This window comes from Cyprinodon variegatus, unplaced genomic scaffold (genome assembly GCF_000732505.1).
Source record: "Cyprinodon variegatus isolate N-32 unplaced genomic scaffold, C_variegatus-1.0 Scaffold1699, whole genome shotgun sequence".
In the NCBI taxonomy this organism is placed as follows: Eukaryota; Metazoa; Chordata; class Actinopteri; order Cyprinodontiformes; family Cyprinodontidae; genus Cyprinodon; species Cyprinodon variegatus.
Window position 1 is genome coordinate 39436 of NW_015152152.1, and position 19967 is coordinate 59402.

Consider the following 19967-nt stretch of genomic DNA (forward strand, 5'->3'; position numbering starts at 1 on the left):
AGTTATAAAATTGCGTTGCTTAAGGCGGGACTTGATCAACAGCCGATACCGCACCGTGACGTCACTAACCAGTAGGTGGCAGTAGTGTTCTTTGACAAACATGGATGCCTCCAGTAAAGCACATTCAGATGAAAATTACTCTGAATTAAAAACACTGATCATTTATTGAACGGTATGTTATAATTTCATATTTAAAGTACTTTCAGAAGTTTTTATTTTTCTACTGATTAATGCTAAATTTATTAAATCACCGAGAACATATTAGTTTTAGGTATAGATAATGATCCATTGATTATTTCTTGCTCACCTGACTTTTCCATTAAAGACATTTCATCCCAGCGCTGCGTGTCTCGAGCCCGTGACATCATCAATGACCCCTCACCCCCCCACCATGGACTGTTCTCCCTGCTGCCCTCTGGGAAGAGGCTTCACAGCATTCAATGCAGGACCAGCAGGTTCTGCAGCAGCTTCCCCACCGCCATCAGACTGCAGAGCTAATAAAACTCGAATAAAGCCTCTGCATCACACTTAAAAACATATTTGCACTACCAATGTAATTGACTTTTTCCATAATCCCCTTAAATAAACACAACTCAGTGTTCTCCTGGATTTTGCACATTTATTTACTCTGCACTTTTCCATGTTGATGCCTTTTGCACAATGACTTTAAACTGGTTTTCCATTTATTTCTACACTGTTTAATTGTGATCACTGCTGCACTTTATCAATGGTAAAGTTCATTTCACTGTTGCATTAAGCTGAATGAATTGTCATATTGTTGCACATGACAGAATTTGAGTCTAAATGGATCTGAACGATCTGACAGGAAGCAGTTAAGGTTTAATGAAAATAAAGAGGCGGAGCTGAAGGAGAACAGAGTTTATTACATTTATTCAAAAGGTTATTCCATCAAATCTGTCTACAGAGAAACACAGGAAGTCACAGCTGGATCTAAAAGAGCAAAACCTCAACAGATCACAGTCAGAACCAGAACCAGAGCCTAGAACAGACCACATGTGACTTTTGGTTCCGTCAGAATTAACTTGTCCTTTATTTCCCCAGACACGGCTTCTAAATGCCACATGGAAAGCACGAGCACAGAAAATAGACACGCCTCTAAAGGTGAGAAAACATCTGGACAGAGAAGGGTTCTGATCCAAACATGGCGTCCGTGGCTCCCGCCCTGTTACAGCCGCACAGCGTCCTGATTGGCCGGCGAAAGTACAGAACCAAAGCTAGATCTAACCTCTGCTGGTCTGAGCTTCTGCCTTTAAAAGCAGCAGAAACAAACTGATCATCATGAAGGATCACAAGCAAACTTTTCTGCTTCTATTTGATCTGAAGGTGAAAGAAAGAACCGTCAGAATGGATAAAAAGAAGATCGACTGCAGAGCAGGAAAACCCTACAGAGATAAAAGCATCAGTAATCAATCCATTTATTTTCTAAAACAAAGATCTGCAGTTTTTTCCATCATAAATGAACATTCACAAAAACTTTGATAGGTTTAATACAAGACATGATTTTAAACATTAACCTGCAGCCTGCTTAGATCCCGTTTGGACCGACCTGCCTGAACCCAGAACCGTTCTGTTCGCTAAAAACTGACTGAGCGACCGATTTCAATCCAATCAGGAGAGACGCAGAGACCGTCTCTGACCACCAGGTGTCGCCAAAGATGAACCACAGAACAGTTTTCCAGCTGAAACGCCAGAATCTGATGGTGAAGCTTTTCAAAACGCTTTTCCTGCAAATTCATTTCACTTTTTTATAACAAACAGGAAGATCTGCAGCTTCTGTCTGACATTAAGATTATTTTCTGTTCTTTTTTTAGGGGTGGGGGGGTTGTATGAGATGCTAAATTAAAGCTGCAAGGCGCCGGGATGGGATTTGGCCCGACCCGGCTGCCTGTCCTCAGAGCAGCAGCTGCTACAAACACCAGGCAGAGCAGAATAGAGTAAAAGCAGGTTCATTAAGCAGGCAGGGTCACACCTTCAGGTTCGTTTGTTTTTTCTTCTTCTTCGTGGAGTAAAGCCGTACAGGAAGTAGAGGCAGTGAGTCTTCAGGAAAGAAGCTCCTGGATGAAGCAGCGAGAAGCTAAAACTGCTACGAACAAAATCACTAAATACACGTTAATCTTCAGGAGTTAATATGTGGAATCTCTGCACGCTAACAGTAGCACGCTAACAGTAGCACTACCCCTACGATGGGCCGGCTCGCCGCTTCTGACCCACGACCTCCTGCGGTCTGCAGCTGGGAGGTCCCGTCCCGTCCACCCCCGGTCCAACTAAGCCCATATATGATCAGTAGGTATTTAAAGCCTTCCTCCTCCTCCTCTTCCTCCCACTCCGATGAAAATGAAAGGAGATCAGAAAGTCCCGCCCCCTGCGCTCCACCTGCCCCCCCTCCCTGTTAAACCACCCCGTCCTCAGAGTGACGTCCTCCTTGTTCCCGTGAAGAAGAAAGGTGGAGGTGTCCAGGTGTTCTGAGTTCGGGGGTCGGGGTGTTGGTTGGGGTGGGGGGGTTCCTCAAAGTTCAGCCGGTTGAAGGAAACCCGGCGGCAGCGCGGCGCCGCCGTTCAAGAGATCCCGCACCCTCCGATCCAGGAGGGGCGTCGCCGCTCCTCGAACAGCCGAGGGGGGTGTGGGGGTGGGGGTGTGATTGAGCCTCATCGGGGGGTTGCCTCGCCTCCCCGGCCTCCACCGGTTCTCGCCGGTTTAATTGATGTGTGTTTTTTTTCCTCTGTTCCTCCTGGTGGTGGTTCGTCCGGACACAAAGCGCCGCCTGGCGCTGCGCTTCAGTGAGGCGGGTTCATGGCGCCGTGGCCTCTCTGCTGCTTCTGCTTCTGCTGCAGAAGGAGCTGCTCCAGCGCCGACGGGCCCGGCTGCATCATGGAGCTGGACCAGATGGACTGCAGGGGAGAAACCCGGTTAGAACGCAGACAGAACCCGCTTCTACAGAAGAACGGAGCCGATCGGATCACCTTCAGGCTGTCAAGCAGCACAGTGGAGGACGACTCGTCCATCGGAGACTCCTGATTGGTCCAGGAACTCCCTGTGGAACCGCCCTGGTGCCAACTGGGCTCAGGGCCTGAGGAGGACGCTGCAGCTGGGAGGTAGTCCAGACCAAAGCCACTTCCTGTAAGACCAGAACCAGAGGACGGGTTAAAAGAAACAGAACCAGAGAGGACGGGTTCAGAGAAACAGAACCAGAGAGGACGGGTTCAGAGAAACAGAACCAGAGAGGACGGGTTCGGAGAAACAGAACCAGAGAGGACGGGTTCAGCAGTTTAACTGTTTGATTCCTTTTTTCTCTTTAATAAAATCTTCATTCTCTCCGTTTTTTCACTTTAAAAGGTAAAAGAATCAAATCCTCTGCAGAACCTAAACCAACCACCAGGTGTCACCATCGCAGCAGAAGGTTGAGGGGCTTATTTTAAAAACATCCAAAAATGGAGCAAAGCAAAAACTCCTGACTTCCAAAACAAGCTCTAGATCCCAGATGTTTCCCTCCAAGGCTCCGCCCCTCTCCGCCGTCTCTCCTTTCATCCCCCCTCCCTCCCCCCCCCGAGCTCTTTACTGGAAGCTGTTGCTATGTGAGGCTTAAACCCAGACTGACCTGGTTTCTCAGCTTTCCAGCGGTCCACGACCCGCCGGTCTCGGCTGTCTGGGGTTCCAATGGGGCCAAAGTTGGAGAAGGGCACGGCTCCGTGGCTGTGGGTGGGAGGGGAGGAGGGCAGGCTGCTGGGGTTGGAGGAGTGGGGGGACTGGCTGGCTGGGGTGGAGTGGTCTGCCAATCAGAGAGCAGCAGGGTTAGTGATGTCACTTCCTGAAACAGCACCCGGTTGGTGGGCTCCTTACCTGAGCTGGCAGGGAGGGAGGGGGACCAGGGGTTCCCCTGGAACAGCGAGTAGAGGGAGGGCTCCTGTTGCATCATGGGAGAGTCGGGTTTGGAGCTGGGCGGCAGGTTCTTCCCGTAGGCCTGGCTGAAGATGCTGCTGTGGTTAAACTCCTGCAGAAACAGAGCACTCAGATCATCCACCAGGACCAAACAATCCGCTCTACAACCTTACAGCCAGGTTCTGGTTCCGCTGGTCAGGCGGAAACCTTCCAGAACAAACCTGACGTTCATAAACTGGTTTAACAGCAGGTCCTCTAATCCACGCCACCCAAACAGACAGAGACCAGCTGAGGGGCTTTGGTTCACGGTTCTGGTCCAGAACGGATCTCCTACTACAGAACCCCCAGTTACAGCCCAGACCATCACACCAGCAGCACCGTGCCTGATATTCTGGTTCTGAAGAGCTGCTGGGCTTACAGCTAATGGAACCGTCCATAACGGCCATCCTTCTACTCTTTACGCCATTTATTAAATATAAACTGGATCTTTGTGACGTTTCAGGACAGTAGAGGTTCTGGTTCTGCAGTTCGTCTCGCACTGCTAAATCCTGACCTCTGACCTCAGCTGGGGCAGTGAGGCCAGCAGAGATCTGGTTCCAGGTTCTTCCAGGATTAGTTCTGGAAGGTCGGCTTCTCTGGTTCTCTGGGATCCAAAGTCTCTCAAACATCTGTTCTTCTTTAACCGTTTATAGGGCCCTCAGTGAATCGGTTTGAACATCAACATTTCCTGCTAATAGTGTTATTGGAGTTCAGGACAAGATCATATTACCTTTGGAACATTAAAACAAGCTGGATATTTCGAACTGAATGACAATGTAATAACAAGAAACGCCAACTTTCCCCAATATATTAAGAAAAATAACTAAAGTGCTTCTAGAAGAAATTTATGAAAAACACTCATTAATGATTAATAGAGGCATTAATGCTGATACTGGCACTGACATTCTATAGTTTATAAACCTAAATATAATTGTTAACTAGTATTATTAACTTTTTAACTTTACTTTTTAATTTTTCAATTAGTTTACCTTTTTTTTCTTGATTGTTAACTTTTTTTAACCTAATTTACAGTGGGTAATACATCATTCAGGGGCTCATCTAATTGGTCAAACCAAAATAAGACGTACAGCCATGTAGCAAGATCTTTAATGAATGGCTGGATATAGATCTTGTGATCAAAAGTGATCAAAAACGCCAACTTTCGCTATAAAGGGGTTGAGTTGATTCCTTCCCGCTATCATCATAACCCCCCACCCCCCACCCCCCTACAGGGGAACAGAAGACCTCGCCTGTTCACCCAGGCCAACAATTCCCTTTAACAACCCCCCTTTCAGAGACATAGACAGGTATGGGGCATTGCACGCTAACAAAGAAGCTAAACGACCCCCATTCCAAAGGGGGGGACCCGTTCCTCCGTTTCTATTTGCACAAAAACAAGGCTTTGTTGAGCTACTGCATAAAGCCTCGAACTAAAGTCTATTTCTGACATTTTGAATAGAAAAAGCTTCCTGGATGGAACAGAAACATCTTCCAACTTGAAAACAAAGTCCAGTGGACTGATTTTGACTTTTTTGGGCAGCCCTAAAAAAGCTTAAACTGGAGCAAGAGACGTTTCTGCCTACTTCATGTTTCCATATTGGTTCTACTGGTCTTAGGGCTGGGCGATAATTCAATAACGATATATAATCGATCGATAGACGTGTGGCGCAATAGAAAAAAAGAGGGTCGATAAAAGTTCGATAAAAAAGAAACGCAGTTTTCCTTCCTTCTCATTGTAGCCTAGCATGTAGGTTTATGCTAGTCACTGCTTCCTCCCAACCAATCACAATCGCGTACCCAGGCACGCCGTCACCAAGCGCCGCCCTCTCAAACCACAACACAGAGCACATGAAGCTGTGCAGCAAGGAGAGGCGGAGGAAATTGTTTCAAAGAAAGGTTTTTGTAGTTCGGCAGTCTGGCAGTATTTCGGTCATGGCAAGTCGGACCAAAAACAAACCACAGTCATCTGGAAAATGTGTCGGGAACCAGTGAAAACCAGTCTGATAACGAAACCAACTTTTTTTTATCATCTCAGCCGCTCACAGCCGCAGGAGTACGAGCTGTGTAGGCCCCGACGCGGCTCTCCTCCGAGGAATCTTCGGAAAATATATATATATTTTCAGTTCTGGGCAGTTTCCCACGTAGTTCTAACAATTGAGATAAAAATGCTGAGGGGCCAGAAACTTCAAAGTAATAACTCAGGTTAAAGCAGGAAACGGGGGCGGCGGTGGGGGGGCATTTATTTATTTGTTATATTTATTTTGGTCACTTTAGTTTATTCTTTGTCAGTATTTAATAACATAACTCAGGTCTCTTAAGTTATTTTTCTTTAAAACAATTCTGTTATGGTTAAAAAAGTTGGTTAAATAAAGATTTAATTCGAAGTCTGTGTTTGTGTTTTTTATTAAAATTCAATCATTTAGCAATATTATAAAAAGTCCAGGCAGAGCTGCACATAAAATATGGTTTCAAATCTTTTCAATAATTATCGATATCGATCAATATGCATTTTTTTTTATCGATAAGCTTTTTTTCCTATATCGCCCAGCCCTACTGGATAATAACAGTAGATCAGAACCATCATGAATTAAACCAGTTGGTTTTATTTCAAGTAAAAAAACCTTCTGCTTTAAACTGGTTTGATCCACTTGAGCTGAAAAGTGAAGGACCACTGTGGGCGATCAGACGGTCCTGACCTGCACTGGGAAGCCGCTGATGGGCAGCAGAGACGACGACTGGCCCACCGCCTCCTGGCTGCTCTCCATCCTGCTCTGGTTTGGCAGCTAAACACACGAAGGAAACACCTTTCAGTCTATCATCTATCCAACACAGATCTATGTGCTGATGCTTTAGCTGACATGATCAGACCCAAACCCTGACAAAGATAAGGGATCAGGATGAGCAGAGGGAGGATGAGGAGGGTGGGGGTGAGGAAGACGCGGCTACATACAAAGATATTGGGTCCAGGAGCAGAGCTAAGGGGGCCGGCCAGCGCCTGGAAGAAATCAGGAGGCTTAGCAAAGATCAGCTCCTCGTCCTCCTCAAAGTCTGCTAGAGTTTTTAACAGGTCAGGAGGAAGGAAAGGCGAGCTCTTGTCCTAGTGAGAGAGGAAGCAAGGAGAGGAGGAAAAGGAGAGAAGAAAGAAGGAAGGCCAGTAAGAAGAGCAGAACCAGGCCCAGTAGAACGGGCTGCAGCTCCAGCAGGACGGCTGCTGGAAGGAAAAGGAGGAAACTGCAGCAAAGTGGGCAGAGAAACGCCGTCTCCCTTCAGCTCACCTCGAATGGGGCTCCTCGGGGCCCCGTAGGGACCTCCTGCTCCACACACATCCCACCAGGAGGGGGCCTCTTCATCCTGTCCCCCATCATGGCCAGCCCCTCCGCCGTGCGCTCCATCCGGTACGACGGCTCCCAGTAGAAGTCCTGGATCTTCACGTCAGGGAACTTCATCTTCTTGTCCATGTTGGAGATCTGAGGCTGCAGCTGCTGCTCGTACAGCTTCAGGGGGTCCTGGCCCCCCAGGAAGAACGCCTGCTGCTGCTTCATGGACATCTGCAGGGGGGACATCTTCTGCAGCGCCGCCTGGGACTGGTTCCACATGGGGGCCGTCTGGTCCTGGATGTACTGATCAGAGCAGAGGGACAGCTGGAGGTGAGCAGGGACGCCGCCTCAACGGGACGAGCCGTGGGTCATGTGACCTACCTGCTGCAGGCCCGGGTGGTGGGGCGGGCTCTTACCCATCCCCCCCTGCTGCACCGGTTTGGTGGGCGACTGCTGCTGCTGACTGAGGGCCTGGACCTGCAGCTGCACCGACTGCTGCAGGGCCTGCTGGGGGGACGGCTGCTGCTGCTGAGCCTGGGAGGGCACCTGGTTGAGGGGCCCCGGGCCCTGGCCCGCCGAGCCGGGCCCCGACGGTCTCTGCTGGCTGTAGGGAATGTGGGACTGCTTCCCAGCCTGGCCGCCCGCCCCGCCGTGGACCGCAGACTGGAGGAAAGGAGCGGGGACCGAGACTCCGGCGGGGAAGGTGAAGCCTGGATTCACCTGCAGGCCTGGGAACGCCACAGGGGGGGGGATGACGTAGGCCGAGGGGGGGAAACCTGCAGACGAGGCAAACGGGTCAAATGGGCCTCTTCATCGACAACGGACCAGCAGGGATTAACAGCTACAGATTGACCCCCCCCTGCAGGGCCCCCCCTGAAGGGCCCTTCATTTGATACAATCCGTAACAGAAGTCGGTTCATTCTTCATCTTTTTCTTTAAATTCTTTTATTTCCAAACTTAAAGAGACATTTAAGTTTTCACTGAAAATATATATTTTATGTTAACCTTTTACCCCAGGTTTAACTAAAGTTGGAGCTGGGGGGGGGGGCGCTGGGGGGCCGCTGTCCTGCAGGTTTTAGAGGTTTCTCTGCTCCAGCACAGCTGATTTTCACTGATAGCTGATTTACTTAGCTGACAGAGGGACCCACAGAGAGCAGGAGTTAAGTCGAGGTTAGGGAAAAAATGTATAAACATTTGGCATTTAAGATAAATAAAAAAAAAATAAAAATAAAAACTTTTCATAAGCCAATCTGCTCTATCCAGAAAAGTTTTAGTTTCACCTGGTTTGATTCTGTAAGAATCTTCAAGGCTATCCGATTAATAATCGATTAATCAAAAAATACTCAACGGATTAATCAACTTTCAAACAATCTTTAGTTGCAGCCTCGGCTTGAACTAAGGATTATTTGGCTAATTGATTATCTTATTTTTCATGGATTATTAATCTGATAGAAAAGGTTAATTAAAGAGGATTTTATAGATAATTTTAATCCAGCTGAAGCTAAAACAATCAGCCCACTGAGGAGTTCTGACAGTTTATTCACAGTGATGATGTCATCACGTGTGATGCGTTTCCCTTTCAGCGAACGTTGGTTTCCTCCAGTTAACAATTTATTGATTATTTAACAAGCTGGTTTTTATCTCAATAACTGATTAATCAAAGGTGAGCAGGTTTAACCCTTTTGGCTCTGGCGGCAATGATGGTGGCGCCGAGCTGCGGCACGCTTCCCTTTAACGTCTAACCAATGATGGAGAATTCCTGGAGCTCTTTCCAGGCTTTTCCAGGATTTCCAGGCAGAGACGGGTTTGATGCTTGGAGCTCAGACAGGAAGCGGGCCGGCGTGTTCTGGACCTACCGGGTCTGCTGGGCAGCGGGGGGAACGCTCCGGGGTGATGGATGGGGATGAACTGGGACGAGCAGGTGGTCTGGGTCTGGGTGGGCGGAGTCTTCTTGGCCTCAGAGACCGGAGTCTTCCTCAGCTCCGTCTGAGCCTTCACCTGATGAAGAAGAGCGGTTACTGATTGGCTGGGAACTATTCTGAGCGGGTCACAGGGACCACCCTAACCTGTTTGCCTACATCAGCCGTCTTCTCATGGCCGGCCTTCTTCATCTCGCTCTTCCTCTTCCCGTCCCTCTTGGGCTCTCCTTTCCCGATGGCGGCGCCGGTGCCGGCGGCGGTCCCGTTGCCCTTGCATAAGTCGCGGCGCTCCTTGCCGAGGTCTTTCAGTGGGAGGTTCCTGGCGGGCTCCTGGCTCTGCTCTCTGGGCTTGATGTTCTCCTTGAAGGTGACGACGGGCCGCTCACCGCTGTCCGACCACGAGCTCTGCGTCTTCCCGGCAGACAGAACCGACTTCAGGCCCGCAGTGCCGCCGTCGTTCTGGCTCTGCTCACCGTTGGACGACTCCTGCAGCACCGGGGCCTCCTTCTCCTGAGGCTCCGGGATGGCCTCCTCTGGAATGTCGGTGAGGAAGAGGAGGAGCCCGTCTTCGTTGACTCGGCACCGGATCAGCCTGCGGAGATGGAGAGGTTGGTTCTGCAGGACCGGACCCGTCACAGACTCACGGGGCGGCGCAGAACTCACCCCGGCTGGTTGTCGGCCATCCATTTCCCCAGAGCGATCAGCCGCTGGTGGCGAGCGTGCAGCGGCAGCCCGTCCCGATCCAGAAGGATGCCCTGGTGACCTCTGGTGAAGTCCAAACACCTGAAACATCCACAGACGCCATGAGTCCCGCCCCCACCCACCAGAACAGTTCTACAGAACCAGAGGAGCTCTGTACCTGAGAGCCGGTCGCAGCGCCAGGAAACCCTGCAGCTCAAACTCCTCCGGCAGCGGCAGCACTGTGGACGAAACAAACGCACCCTTTGGTTAAACACCTGACAGAACCGGGCCTGCGCTACGGAGGTGTGTTTGCAGAACCTGAGGAGGAAGAGGAGGAGGAGAGGTCTTCCTCTCTGGGCTGGAAGCTGTTGAGGATGGACACCAGCCACGGCCAGATGCTGCGGAGACGGAGAGAACGTTACGGCCCAAAGCTTCTCGCTACAGAGCCAGGAAGAGGAAGATGGTGGACTTACTACTTCCTGTTCTCCACGGCCGCTTCCTGGAAGATGCTGCTCCGCAGTTTGAGCCAATCCAAGGACAGCTTGATGGCCGGCAGAGGACACTCCCCCATCAGCTCCTCCCCTCGGTTCTTGTCGAGCAGAACCCGGCTGCACATCACTCCCAGGAAGGACACTGAGAAGAGAGGAAGGCAGGTCAGCTTTCAGAGGAACATCAGGGTTCTGACTGGGTTTAATTCAGATCCGGCCCAACGCGCGCCTCGCTTTCCCGGCCCACCGAGGCGCGCGTGATGGTGTAGTTGATGGTGCATTTCTCTCTCCCCTCTTTGTGGATAAATTTCCCAGATCTCTCTTAGAGAATCACCTCTCTGCCTCACTCAGCATAGAAACTGTCCCACTGCGTTTACTGCTGCGCTTCCCTGTTCTTTAAACCTAAAATAAGCACAGACTCATGAAGCGGGGCTTTGCTTTGAATCTGTGCTGGTTGTTTTATTTTCTTAATAATCTGTCCCAGTTAAATGTGGGAAAAATCTGCGCACACATGGGGACCTGCTCCTCCTACCCATCTATAAAGCAGTGGAGTCAGTGAGACCAGGAACAATAGGAGATTAAAACGTATCTATGACCTGAGCTTAAAATGTCAGCATCATGAAAACCTCAGATTTAGAGTTCATAGTGGAAACGGACTGTGGATGGACTGATTCTAGAAACACAGGATTAGTTTATGGCTGTTAAAGTTTAAACAAGCAGCACAACCATCCCGTTAGTTTTCCTTTGGGTTCGGGTCGGCCTCTCTGCCCTGATCTATACTCTAAGCTCTACGCTGCAAAAATGATCTTAAAAGGAGTAATTTTTTAAAATCTGTGCATCTACCCTTAATATGTAATGAGTATGTAAATAAGATGATCTGCCAGTGAAGGCAGGGTATTTGAGTATTATATGATAATTAGATAATATACACTTGAAATAAGAGACTACAGTTGGTTTTTCTGATTCTAAATGGAAATAATCTTATTCCATTGGCAAAGTGTCTCACTAATCTCCTTAATTCTAGGAAATTTTAAGAAAAAATGACTTAAGTTGACATTTTTAGAAGCGTATGTCTGACAGGACAGAGGGAAACAGATCAGAACCAGTCTGGGCTTCCTTTCCCAGTTCTTACCGAAGAGTCCGAGCAGCTGGAACCAGCTGAGCTGCTGCTCGCCGCTGCAGCCGGGCTCGCCGCCGTCGGCCGTCAGGTCTCTGAGGTGATGCAGCTCGAACAGGTTGATGACGGTGATGTGGACCAGCTGCTGGGAGCTAAAGGCTTTCTGCAGGATCAGCCTCTGCACACACACACACACATACAGAGATGATGAGTTGGGTGACGGGAACTCGGGCCGGACCCGACGGGCAGCAGGTGACGCCGACGTACCTGAAACTGCTCCTCCAGCTTCTCCCTCAGGGGGTCCAGTTTATCCAGGCTCTTGCTCAGATAGACGTGGCCGTGGAACTTGATGAAGGCTTTGATGAAATCAGAGACGCTCCACTTGGTTCGGACCTCATCGCGGCTGCAGACACAGAAGAAGACATTAGACGGCGGTCTGGGGGGCAGCGCTGCCTGGCTGGGTGAGGAGCGGCTACCTTTCCAGCGCCTTGGACAAAGCCTTCTGCAGGTTGGTGGAGGCTGCAGGGAAGGGGAACTTGACGGCGATGCTGCGGCAGTAGTAGAAGATGGTGGTGAGGTGGTCTCCTTTGGAGGAGGCCAGGATGGCCAGCTGGTTGTAGGGCTGACCTGCAGAGGGACCACAGGATGGTCAGCATAGCAAGAAAACTACAAACATGGCCGCCCATCAGCTGGTCTATCTGCAGCTGATGATAGATAGATTACGCACTATGTACCATAACATTAACACGAAAGAAACCAAAACTCAGAAATCTGCTGAAGGTTCTCAGTCATCGAGGTCACAGTCATTCCAAAAGATGGAAATTAAAAACAAAGTCCAGTGAATTGTTATTAATTTTATTTATTTATTTATTTATTTTTTGGAATAAAACTCAGAAAGACTAGATTTTTGTTTAGATCCAAAGCAGAAACAGTTAGCTCCTGGAGTTAGCATAGGACCCATTAGATGCATTTAATTTCTCAGGAAATACATTATTAACACATTATAGTTCAGTGCGCTTAGTTTTTTAGGCTAAAAAAAAGTAATTTAGGTCTTTTATCCAAATAAAAACTGAGAGTGACCTGGATGTATATCTGTTTGCACAGATGAGCTGATGGTTCGGATCAGGTTGGGATGATAGAACAGAACCATGGATTATCCGGATGATTTATTCTGTTTGATGGAGACAAGGATTCAGAATAAACTTTATGAGGTTCTGTTATTAAATACTAGGGCTGGGCAGTTCATTGAATTTCCAATATAATCGCAATTTAACAAAACACAAGTTTTAAATTGCAGAGATAATATAATTAACAAGAGTAAGACTCAACATTTCTCCCTCCAGCCCTTTAGGTGGACGTAAAACAGATATGTCTGCGGACTTTTCCACACAAAGACTGCAGTCCTGCAACAATGGACTCTGATGAACTCTGGGCAAGCAAGCTTTCAAAAACTGAAAGAGGGGAGGGGGGGGTTGGGGGGGTGAAACTTTGGGGTTAGGGCAAAAGGAAAAAAAAAAATCAAAATGTAATCGCAATTTAGATTTTTACCAAAATTGTTCAGCTCTAGTAAATACAAACACTGGATATAGTTTTCACCTCAATCGCAGGTCTTCAACAGGGGACCGCGAACCCTAGGGGGTCCATGGAGGTACTGCATGGGGGTCGCAAATGCTTGGGTGGATTAGGCTTTTTTTTTTATTCCCCCTGTAATTTTTTCATTAATTGAAATGTCTTTAAATCCACATTAACATGAATTCAAGACTGTAGTAAACAGATAAATGGAGGCAGAAGATGTCTTTCAGTCATCAATGCTCACATTCAGCGACACACAGGAGCTCTTTCAAGCTGGACACCGTTTCATTCACAACACCTGTCCCATCAACCAGGAACCAGAAATACTTTAATAATCCCAGGGAGGGATTACTTTAGTTACATTACTCCATCGGTAATAGAGTGACTATAGGACCAGTTTGATGGAAAGCAATTTCATACAATATATATAATTAGGGGGTCACCGCTCCATTTGACCATCAGTTTGGGGTCCTTGGCCTGAAAAGACCCCTGACCTAAATGGCTCCTATTTCACCAGGTCTGGTGAAATAGGAGCCATGCATGTTACCTTATTATTTATTATTTACCTTATTATTTAGGGTAGCATGCTAGGTGTAGCAATATTAAGCTCAGTTTTGGGGGTGTTGTGAATAATTTAGACGAGTTAGCACTTTCCTGTGTTCTACTTAAGAACGGACTCAGCAAGAACACCAGTCCCAACTTGTGTTCCTGTGAATTGAGAAAAGGCCTAATTCTGATTATGTACCACCTACTACAGCTGAAGTTAACTGATAAAATACATTGATGCAGTAAATTTATTAAATTCAGCACTTTATAAAAAAAAATATTTAGCCTTAAATGTTCTGGAAAATGCTCTGGTTACCAGAGAAACCTTTTAGGTTTTAGGAAAATGGCTGTTAGTCAACTTTAGATCAACTCATTAATTGATAACCAGCCTCTCTAGTATAGACCCTTCATTGCTGTGATGATCAATTCTTTTAATAATCCTTGTTTTTGTGCTTTTGTTCACTTTAGTACTCGCTCACAGTTAGCTGTAATTTCTGAAATTATAATGTTATTATTATATTTATTATAGTTTCATAAAAACAACAATTTGACCTTTTAACCCTGCTCCTAAAACCTGAGGATAAAACAACTGAAACTATAACCTGAACTAATGGAAACTAAACACAGGCTTTAATAAAATAATAGTGACCCATACCAACCAGAACTAAACAGAACCAAATGAACTAAAGTGAAACCCAGATCCAAGTAAACTAGAATCCAAACTGATTCTGACCCACTGCTGCAGAACCAGAACCACTGAGATGAACGTCAGGCAGATGGACCAACAGATGGTCCCAGCAGAGCTGCGGCTCTCATCGCCATGGAAACAGCTGGTTCTGAAGGGCTGCTGGGTCAACCAGTTCTGGTTTGGAGAACAAACTCCAAGCAGAACCGGAACCAGAACCCTGCAGCTGTGTTCTAACAGAGAACCTGGAGAGTCCAGAAGCAGGTTCTGAGCCCGTTTCCTTCAGTGAGGGATATGACACCGGGTCAGGCCGGGTCAGGCTCAGCAGGGACGCAGAGAGAGGCGGTCCGACTCACCGTTGGATGGAACCAGCTGGGCTGCGTGTCTGTAGTACGACTCTGCCTGGCTGGTCTGGTTCCGGTAGCGAGCTGAAAGAGGAGCAGAAACACCATCTGGATCAGAACCAGAGGAAAGCCGTCCCACCGGGTCAGACCGGCTGCAGCAGAAAGGCAGGTTCTGACCGATGTCTCCCAGGTGGACCAGGCAGTGCTGGCAGATGTAGGAGCAGGAGCTGGGCTGAGGCGTGATGATGCCGCCACCGCCGCCGCCGCTCTGCTTGCTGCTGATGATGCCGAGCTGAGACGACCGGACGCGGCAGGGCAGGTCCACGTTGAAGACGGTGCAGAGCTCCTGGAGCAGCTGGAAGGCAACACAAAACCAGAACCACTCAGTAGACTGGACCTCACTGGGTCACACACCGTCCTCCCCTCCTGGTTCTGGTCTAATTTAACATCTTTCAGGTTCTAACCCGTCTGTCAGAACCCTGAACCCAAACAGTTCTGACCCGACCAGCAGGTGGAGCTCCTGGGTGGTACCTGAGTGTAGAAGCCGCTGGCGGCCTCCAGGAACAGCGACAGGTTGGCCTGGACCTCGCTCCGGTTGGGGTTGGCCCGGTTCTTGGCCTGGCTCTGCAGGGTGGTGATCTGGTTCTTAAAGGCGTGGTTCCACCTGCAGCCAAAAACACGGGTCAAAGGTAAGCAAGAACCAAAGAGACTCAGTATCTGGTTCTGATGGGTTCCTCTGACTACTCCATCTTTGATCAGAACAACAGGAGGTCAAAGGTACAATCATCAGAACCAGTCCTGATCAGAACCAGGCGGTGTGTCCGGGTGCAGCAGCTTACAGGTCCTGCTCCACCTTCTTGTCCAGAGCGTACTCCAGGTCCGTCACCAGCATCTTCTGGTAGAGATCCTGCAGCGCCTGGCGGGACGTCCACACCTCTGCTGCCCCCAGCTTGGAGTCTGGAAGAGGAGGGTAGATGGTACCGGTTCTCAGGTGGATTCTTTACAGCAGAAATGAGTTCTGAGACCAAACTGGACCTGAAATGTTCCTGATAGTTTCTGATCATCCTAATCTGTCTTAATCTGCAGTGACATGGAGACAAAGGAGAAGATCTACTAGGTTTCTGCTCAGAGGAACTTTCTTCACAACTTTAGGAGAAGTTCTAATAAAACATTTAAAGCTTTCATTTTATCTGATGATGAAGTCTAATCATCGTCTTCCTCCTGTACTCCACAGGAGGACTCCTGAATCGGGTCAGAGGTCACGATCCGACAGCGACTCGCTCGGCTTAATGTCTGAAGCTGAGCGAGTCGCTTCACTCAGCTTCGGTGGGAGATGCAGTAAAGCAAAGTTGGGTTTTCCTTCCCCGTTTCACTGCCTGACTTTCTTTTTAAATTTATTTCTGGCTGCAACTAACGATTCATTTACTAATTGATTAATCTGTCAATTTATTTATTTATTTTTTATTAATCAATGAACATTTGGATGGTAAAATCTTCTTAAAATAGATTTTTCAAAGGAATAAACGAGGCGAAACTAAAACTTTTCCACTTGAGAAGTTCTGGATTATAGAGCAAAGTAAAATAAAAAAGTTTCTTATTTTAAATGAAAAATATTAACACATATATATTCACAATGTTGGTATAATTCCTGCTCTTAGCGGGTAGCGCTGTCAGCTAAAGGCATGTTTCACAGTCTCTATTATCCAGCTAATGATTAATCGATTATTAAATTAGATTATTGATTAATGTGATGAATTCTTCCAGCCCTACTTTTATTAATCTGATTCAGCTAAATGTGGGATATTTGTCCAATCTTTACAGAGACAGCAGTGAGAAATCTACACAGATCATTTGCTTTAAGCATAGCAGGAGCCGCTCTCTACGCACTGCAGTCAGTGTGACGAACACAAAAAAACAAAAACAGAACGGAGATTAGAAAGTTGGACACAACAGCTGTGACCCTGGTTTGAGACGGTCTGAATGTCATAAACCATCCAGACCAGAGCTAAAGGTTCAGACCAGAACCTCCAAGCTTCTGCTTCTCCGCCGACCGCAGGAGGACCAACACCTCGTCTCCTGTTCACACCTTAGTTCCCCAACAGGAGAAGCTCTGCTTAATGATTAACAATCCAGATTTAGACCCATAAAATCCACCGCTCCAGTCAGCAGAACCTCTCCACAGCGCTTCATGGTTCCCATCAGTGACATCATTCCAGAACCAGTCAGAACCTAACAGACTGGACTCTGGGTCGGGCCGGAAGCCGCTTCGTTTCGGAACAGAACCAGGACAACAGAACCATTTAGGCCTTTCATCTAACAGGGGCCCGTATGAATGGAACCAGTGCCAGAAAAATAAAAGTATCTAGAATTGGGTCAAACATGGAGCAGCAGGTTCTGAACGCCATGAAACTTAAAAACCAGCATGAAGTCGGGAAACGACCCGAATGAAGGAAAAAAATCAGGATAACCGAGGCTCCTGTCTGCCTGCAGCTGAAGTCTGTTCATTGCAGACATTTAAGTCTAGGAGTTAAATTAATAGATGAGGTCAGACATAAAAGCACATTAAACACATAGAAACATTAACTGATCAACATTAACATGAATCCCCTAAAGGCTGAAGCTGGACGCCTCCCAACAGGCTAAACCTGCCCCACACCGCTTCTTCTAAGAATGATGCTACGTTCAGAGCGCACGCAGCAGGAGCAGCAAAAACACGCCTGTTGCTTCATTTCTGATGCTGTACAAGTTTGGTTCTGATACGCAGCTGAAGCATCTCTGCTGCTCTAGCTGTGCGATGGAAAAGTGGTTCTGATGCGCGGTGGGCGGAGCTAACCGTTCCTTTCTCTGCCTGGAACAATGGCAGCTATATTAGCTGTGATCAGTGGGTAAAAAGTAGTTTGAATCTATTTCTAAGTGAGAAAGTCCACTTGAGAACATCATCAGTCAGTTCATCCAGATTACCATCCTGCCTTCAAAGATTATTTCTCTGTGGGAGCCGCTCAGACCCCCACATAGCAGCGGTGCTGTCACTGGGAATCCCCAGCAGCAGCTGCCTCAGGCCCGCTCGCCTCCTCACGGTTTGCTGCTACTGTTCGCAGTGGCTGGAAGTAGATGTTAGCATTTTTCAACTTTTCAAACTGCAGGCACCAAGATAATAAAATCAAACATATTCTCCCGGCAGGTTTCTACATTTTAAGTTAATTTAGGCGTTAAACTGTTTCAGAGGAGTGATCATAGCGCTCTGCATCAGCAGTGCTGTGTCTGTCTCCCTGCCAGCTCCCAGATCAGCTTCTCTCATTGGTTGATGTGACGCGTCCAGCAGCATGTAAGCTAGCTGCCTCTGCTGCTGAAAGAGCGTGCGGTCTGGACGTAACATAAGCCTGATTTTAAATCAACATTCTGCTCCTTCAGGGAGGAGAGGCATCATCCTGCAGACTGTGGAGAACAGAAACCAGTCACTGGAGGTGGACCCGTTACCAGACCTGGAACCAGAACCAGCCAATAGATCCGCTCACATAGTGAAAAAAGAAAACATTCATGAAACAATGGAAAAGCAACCAATGTCCATCTCTAGCCATGAGCTTCTTTTATGTTTAAGTCCCCAGAAGAGGAAAGAAATAACGGAATCGATCCAAATCAAAGCATCTGAAGTCAGTCAGTCAGAACCAGTAAGTCCAAATAAAAACTAAACTAGAACATCAGTACCGCTCTTTAAAGCCAAATCAATGAATCTCTAGTTCTCTCATTTATTGGTTTTACTCTGACTCTGGAACCTCAGACTCTTTATTTTTCCATAAGCTGTTTTATTTCTCATTAAATGAATGAAAACATCTGGCAGTGACCGTCTGAGCTCAACATCCGGACCTTTAGAAACAGGAGAACTAGTTCAGGTCCAGACTTTGAACGGTGTTTAGCTGCAGCGGTTTGAAGGCTGATCTGCTGACTTTCTGTGTCTATAAGCATGCAGGTGTGTGTGACAGAGCAGACCTACCTGTCATGTCAGCCTTCAGGGCCTCCGCCTGGCTGCTCCGATGGAAACAGAGAGGAGAGGGAGGTTAGACAGACACGGCAGCTTTCAGTTCATCAACATTCCTGCTCGACCTGAACTCCTTCAAACATTTAACAGCTCTGATCACACGTCCACCAGAACCTGCGGCTCCGTCTACTTCCTGCGTCCAAAACACAACTATTCAATCAGCGAAGCTTCCTGCAGATCAACCCCTGCCTGCCAGCTGTTATTAACTGCAGCTATGATCCGGTAGAGGAGTCACACACAGCAGGTTAACCAGTAATCACACCTGGAAGAGCATCCAAACCCACTATTACCCCCTTAGCTTAGCAGTATCGATGCTAACCTGACAGCCCTACAATTAAGCTAACAACAAGCAACACATTTATAAGCCTTAAAAACACATTTTACAACACTTAGCTGGTTCTAAACCCGGCCTAACTTAAAAACGATCATTCATTACAGAGTGTAACATCTGCTGCTTCAACTGCTTATTGATATATCGGAATCTAACAACTCAAACTGTTAGCTAAGCTAGCTCCAGGCTAGCAGCCTAGCAAAACAATCCAGCAGCGCTCCTTCCTGGGCCACCGGAACCACCGGCGCACGGCACGCGGCCCAACTCACCGCAGATACTGGGCGCAGGGGTTCATCCTGCCGGGTCAACACCGGTCCTTTACACTACGACTGGACCGAAGCTAGGGCTCCTCCAGGCGCCATCATGTTGCTGTGTGACCCGCTGAGGGCCTGTGGTGCGGGGGCGGAGCAGGGGCGGAGCACCGGGGGGGGCCTGCGGGGACCCGGAGCCCACAGAGTTTTGTTTATGAACTATTTGTAGTCAAATAAAATAACGCATTCTTACATAATAAGAATAAATAATAATAATAGATTTTAATTCAAAGGCGCCTTTCTAGACACTCAAGGTCACTGTGCAAAAGATAAAAACACAATGGCAGAAACAAAGTCAAAACACAGAATAAAACCATTTAAAAATACAAAGGCTGGGAAGTTACTATTAAAGTCATAGGGAAGTCATTTAAATGTCAAATCATTCTGGCTTAAACATATAAATGTACTCTTGAGACAATATTGTCCCAAAAGTTAGAAAATTTCTATTAAAAAATAATCCTGTCTTAAAATCTGTGGGGGGGTTTCTTTCTTTATTTTATGCAGGCCAGTTAGTTATATGTCAGCTTCTAAACCTAAATTCAGCCAATCATATATCAACGGTCATTTGTCAATCAATTTTTTTTGGTCATAGCATCTTGATTCATATGTCGTAGCTATAATATGCAACGGTTGAAATAAGAAATCAGAATCCTTTCCTTTCCCATTGAGTTGCGTCCCAGTGTT

General features: G+C 47.5%; 1 protein-coding gene across 4 annotated transcripts; it reads right to left on the reverse strand.

The window, feature by feature from the left end:
* Nucleotides 1-2005: 2005 nt before the first annotated feature.
* Nucleotides 2006-19383, reverse strand: smg7 (SMG7 nonsense mediated mRNA decay factor). 4 transcript variants are annotated; one of them, XM_015404327.1, is made up of 23 exons: nt 19242-19383; nt 18597-18628; nt 15445-15562; nt 15137-15269; nt 14783-14960; nt 14618-14689; nt 11935-12085; nt 11726-11861; nt 11474-11636; nt 10327-10486; nt 10172-10251; nt 10032-10092; nt 9836-9955; nt 9332-9764; nt 9110-9251; nt 7635-8029; nt 7212-7556; nt 6887-7033; nt 6633-6719; nt 3859-4009; nt 3617-3787; nt 2982-3136; nt 2006-2909 (listed from the first exon to the last, which is right to left on the reverse strand). In XM_015404327.1, the coding sequence occupies exons 1-23, from the start codon at nt 19265-19267 to the stop codon at nt 2796-2798; spliced, it is 3570 nt and encodes a 1189-aa protein (XP_015259813.1). In that variant the 5' UTR covers nt 19268-19383; the 3' UTR covers nt 2006-2795. The 4 variants fall into 4 exon arrangements, with proteins under 4 accessions (XP_015259813.1, XP_015259812.1, XP_015259814.1 ...); XM_015404326.1 differs by having other exon boundaries at nt 9320-9764; XM_015404328.1 differs by lacking the exon at nt 6887-7033 and having other exon boundaries at nt 9320-9764.
* Between the last annotated feature and the right edge of the window lie 584 nt (nt 19384-19967).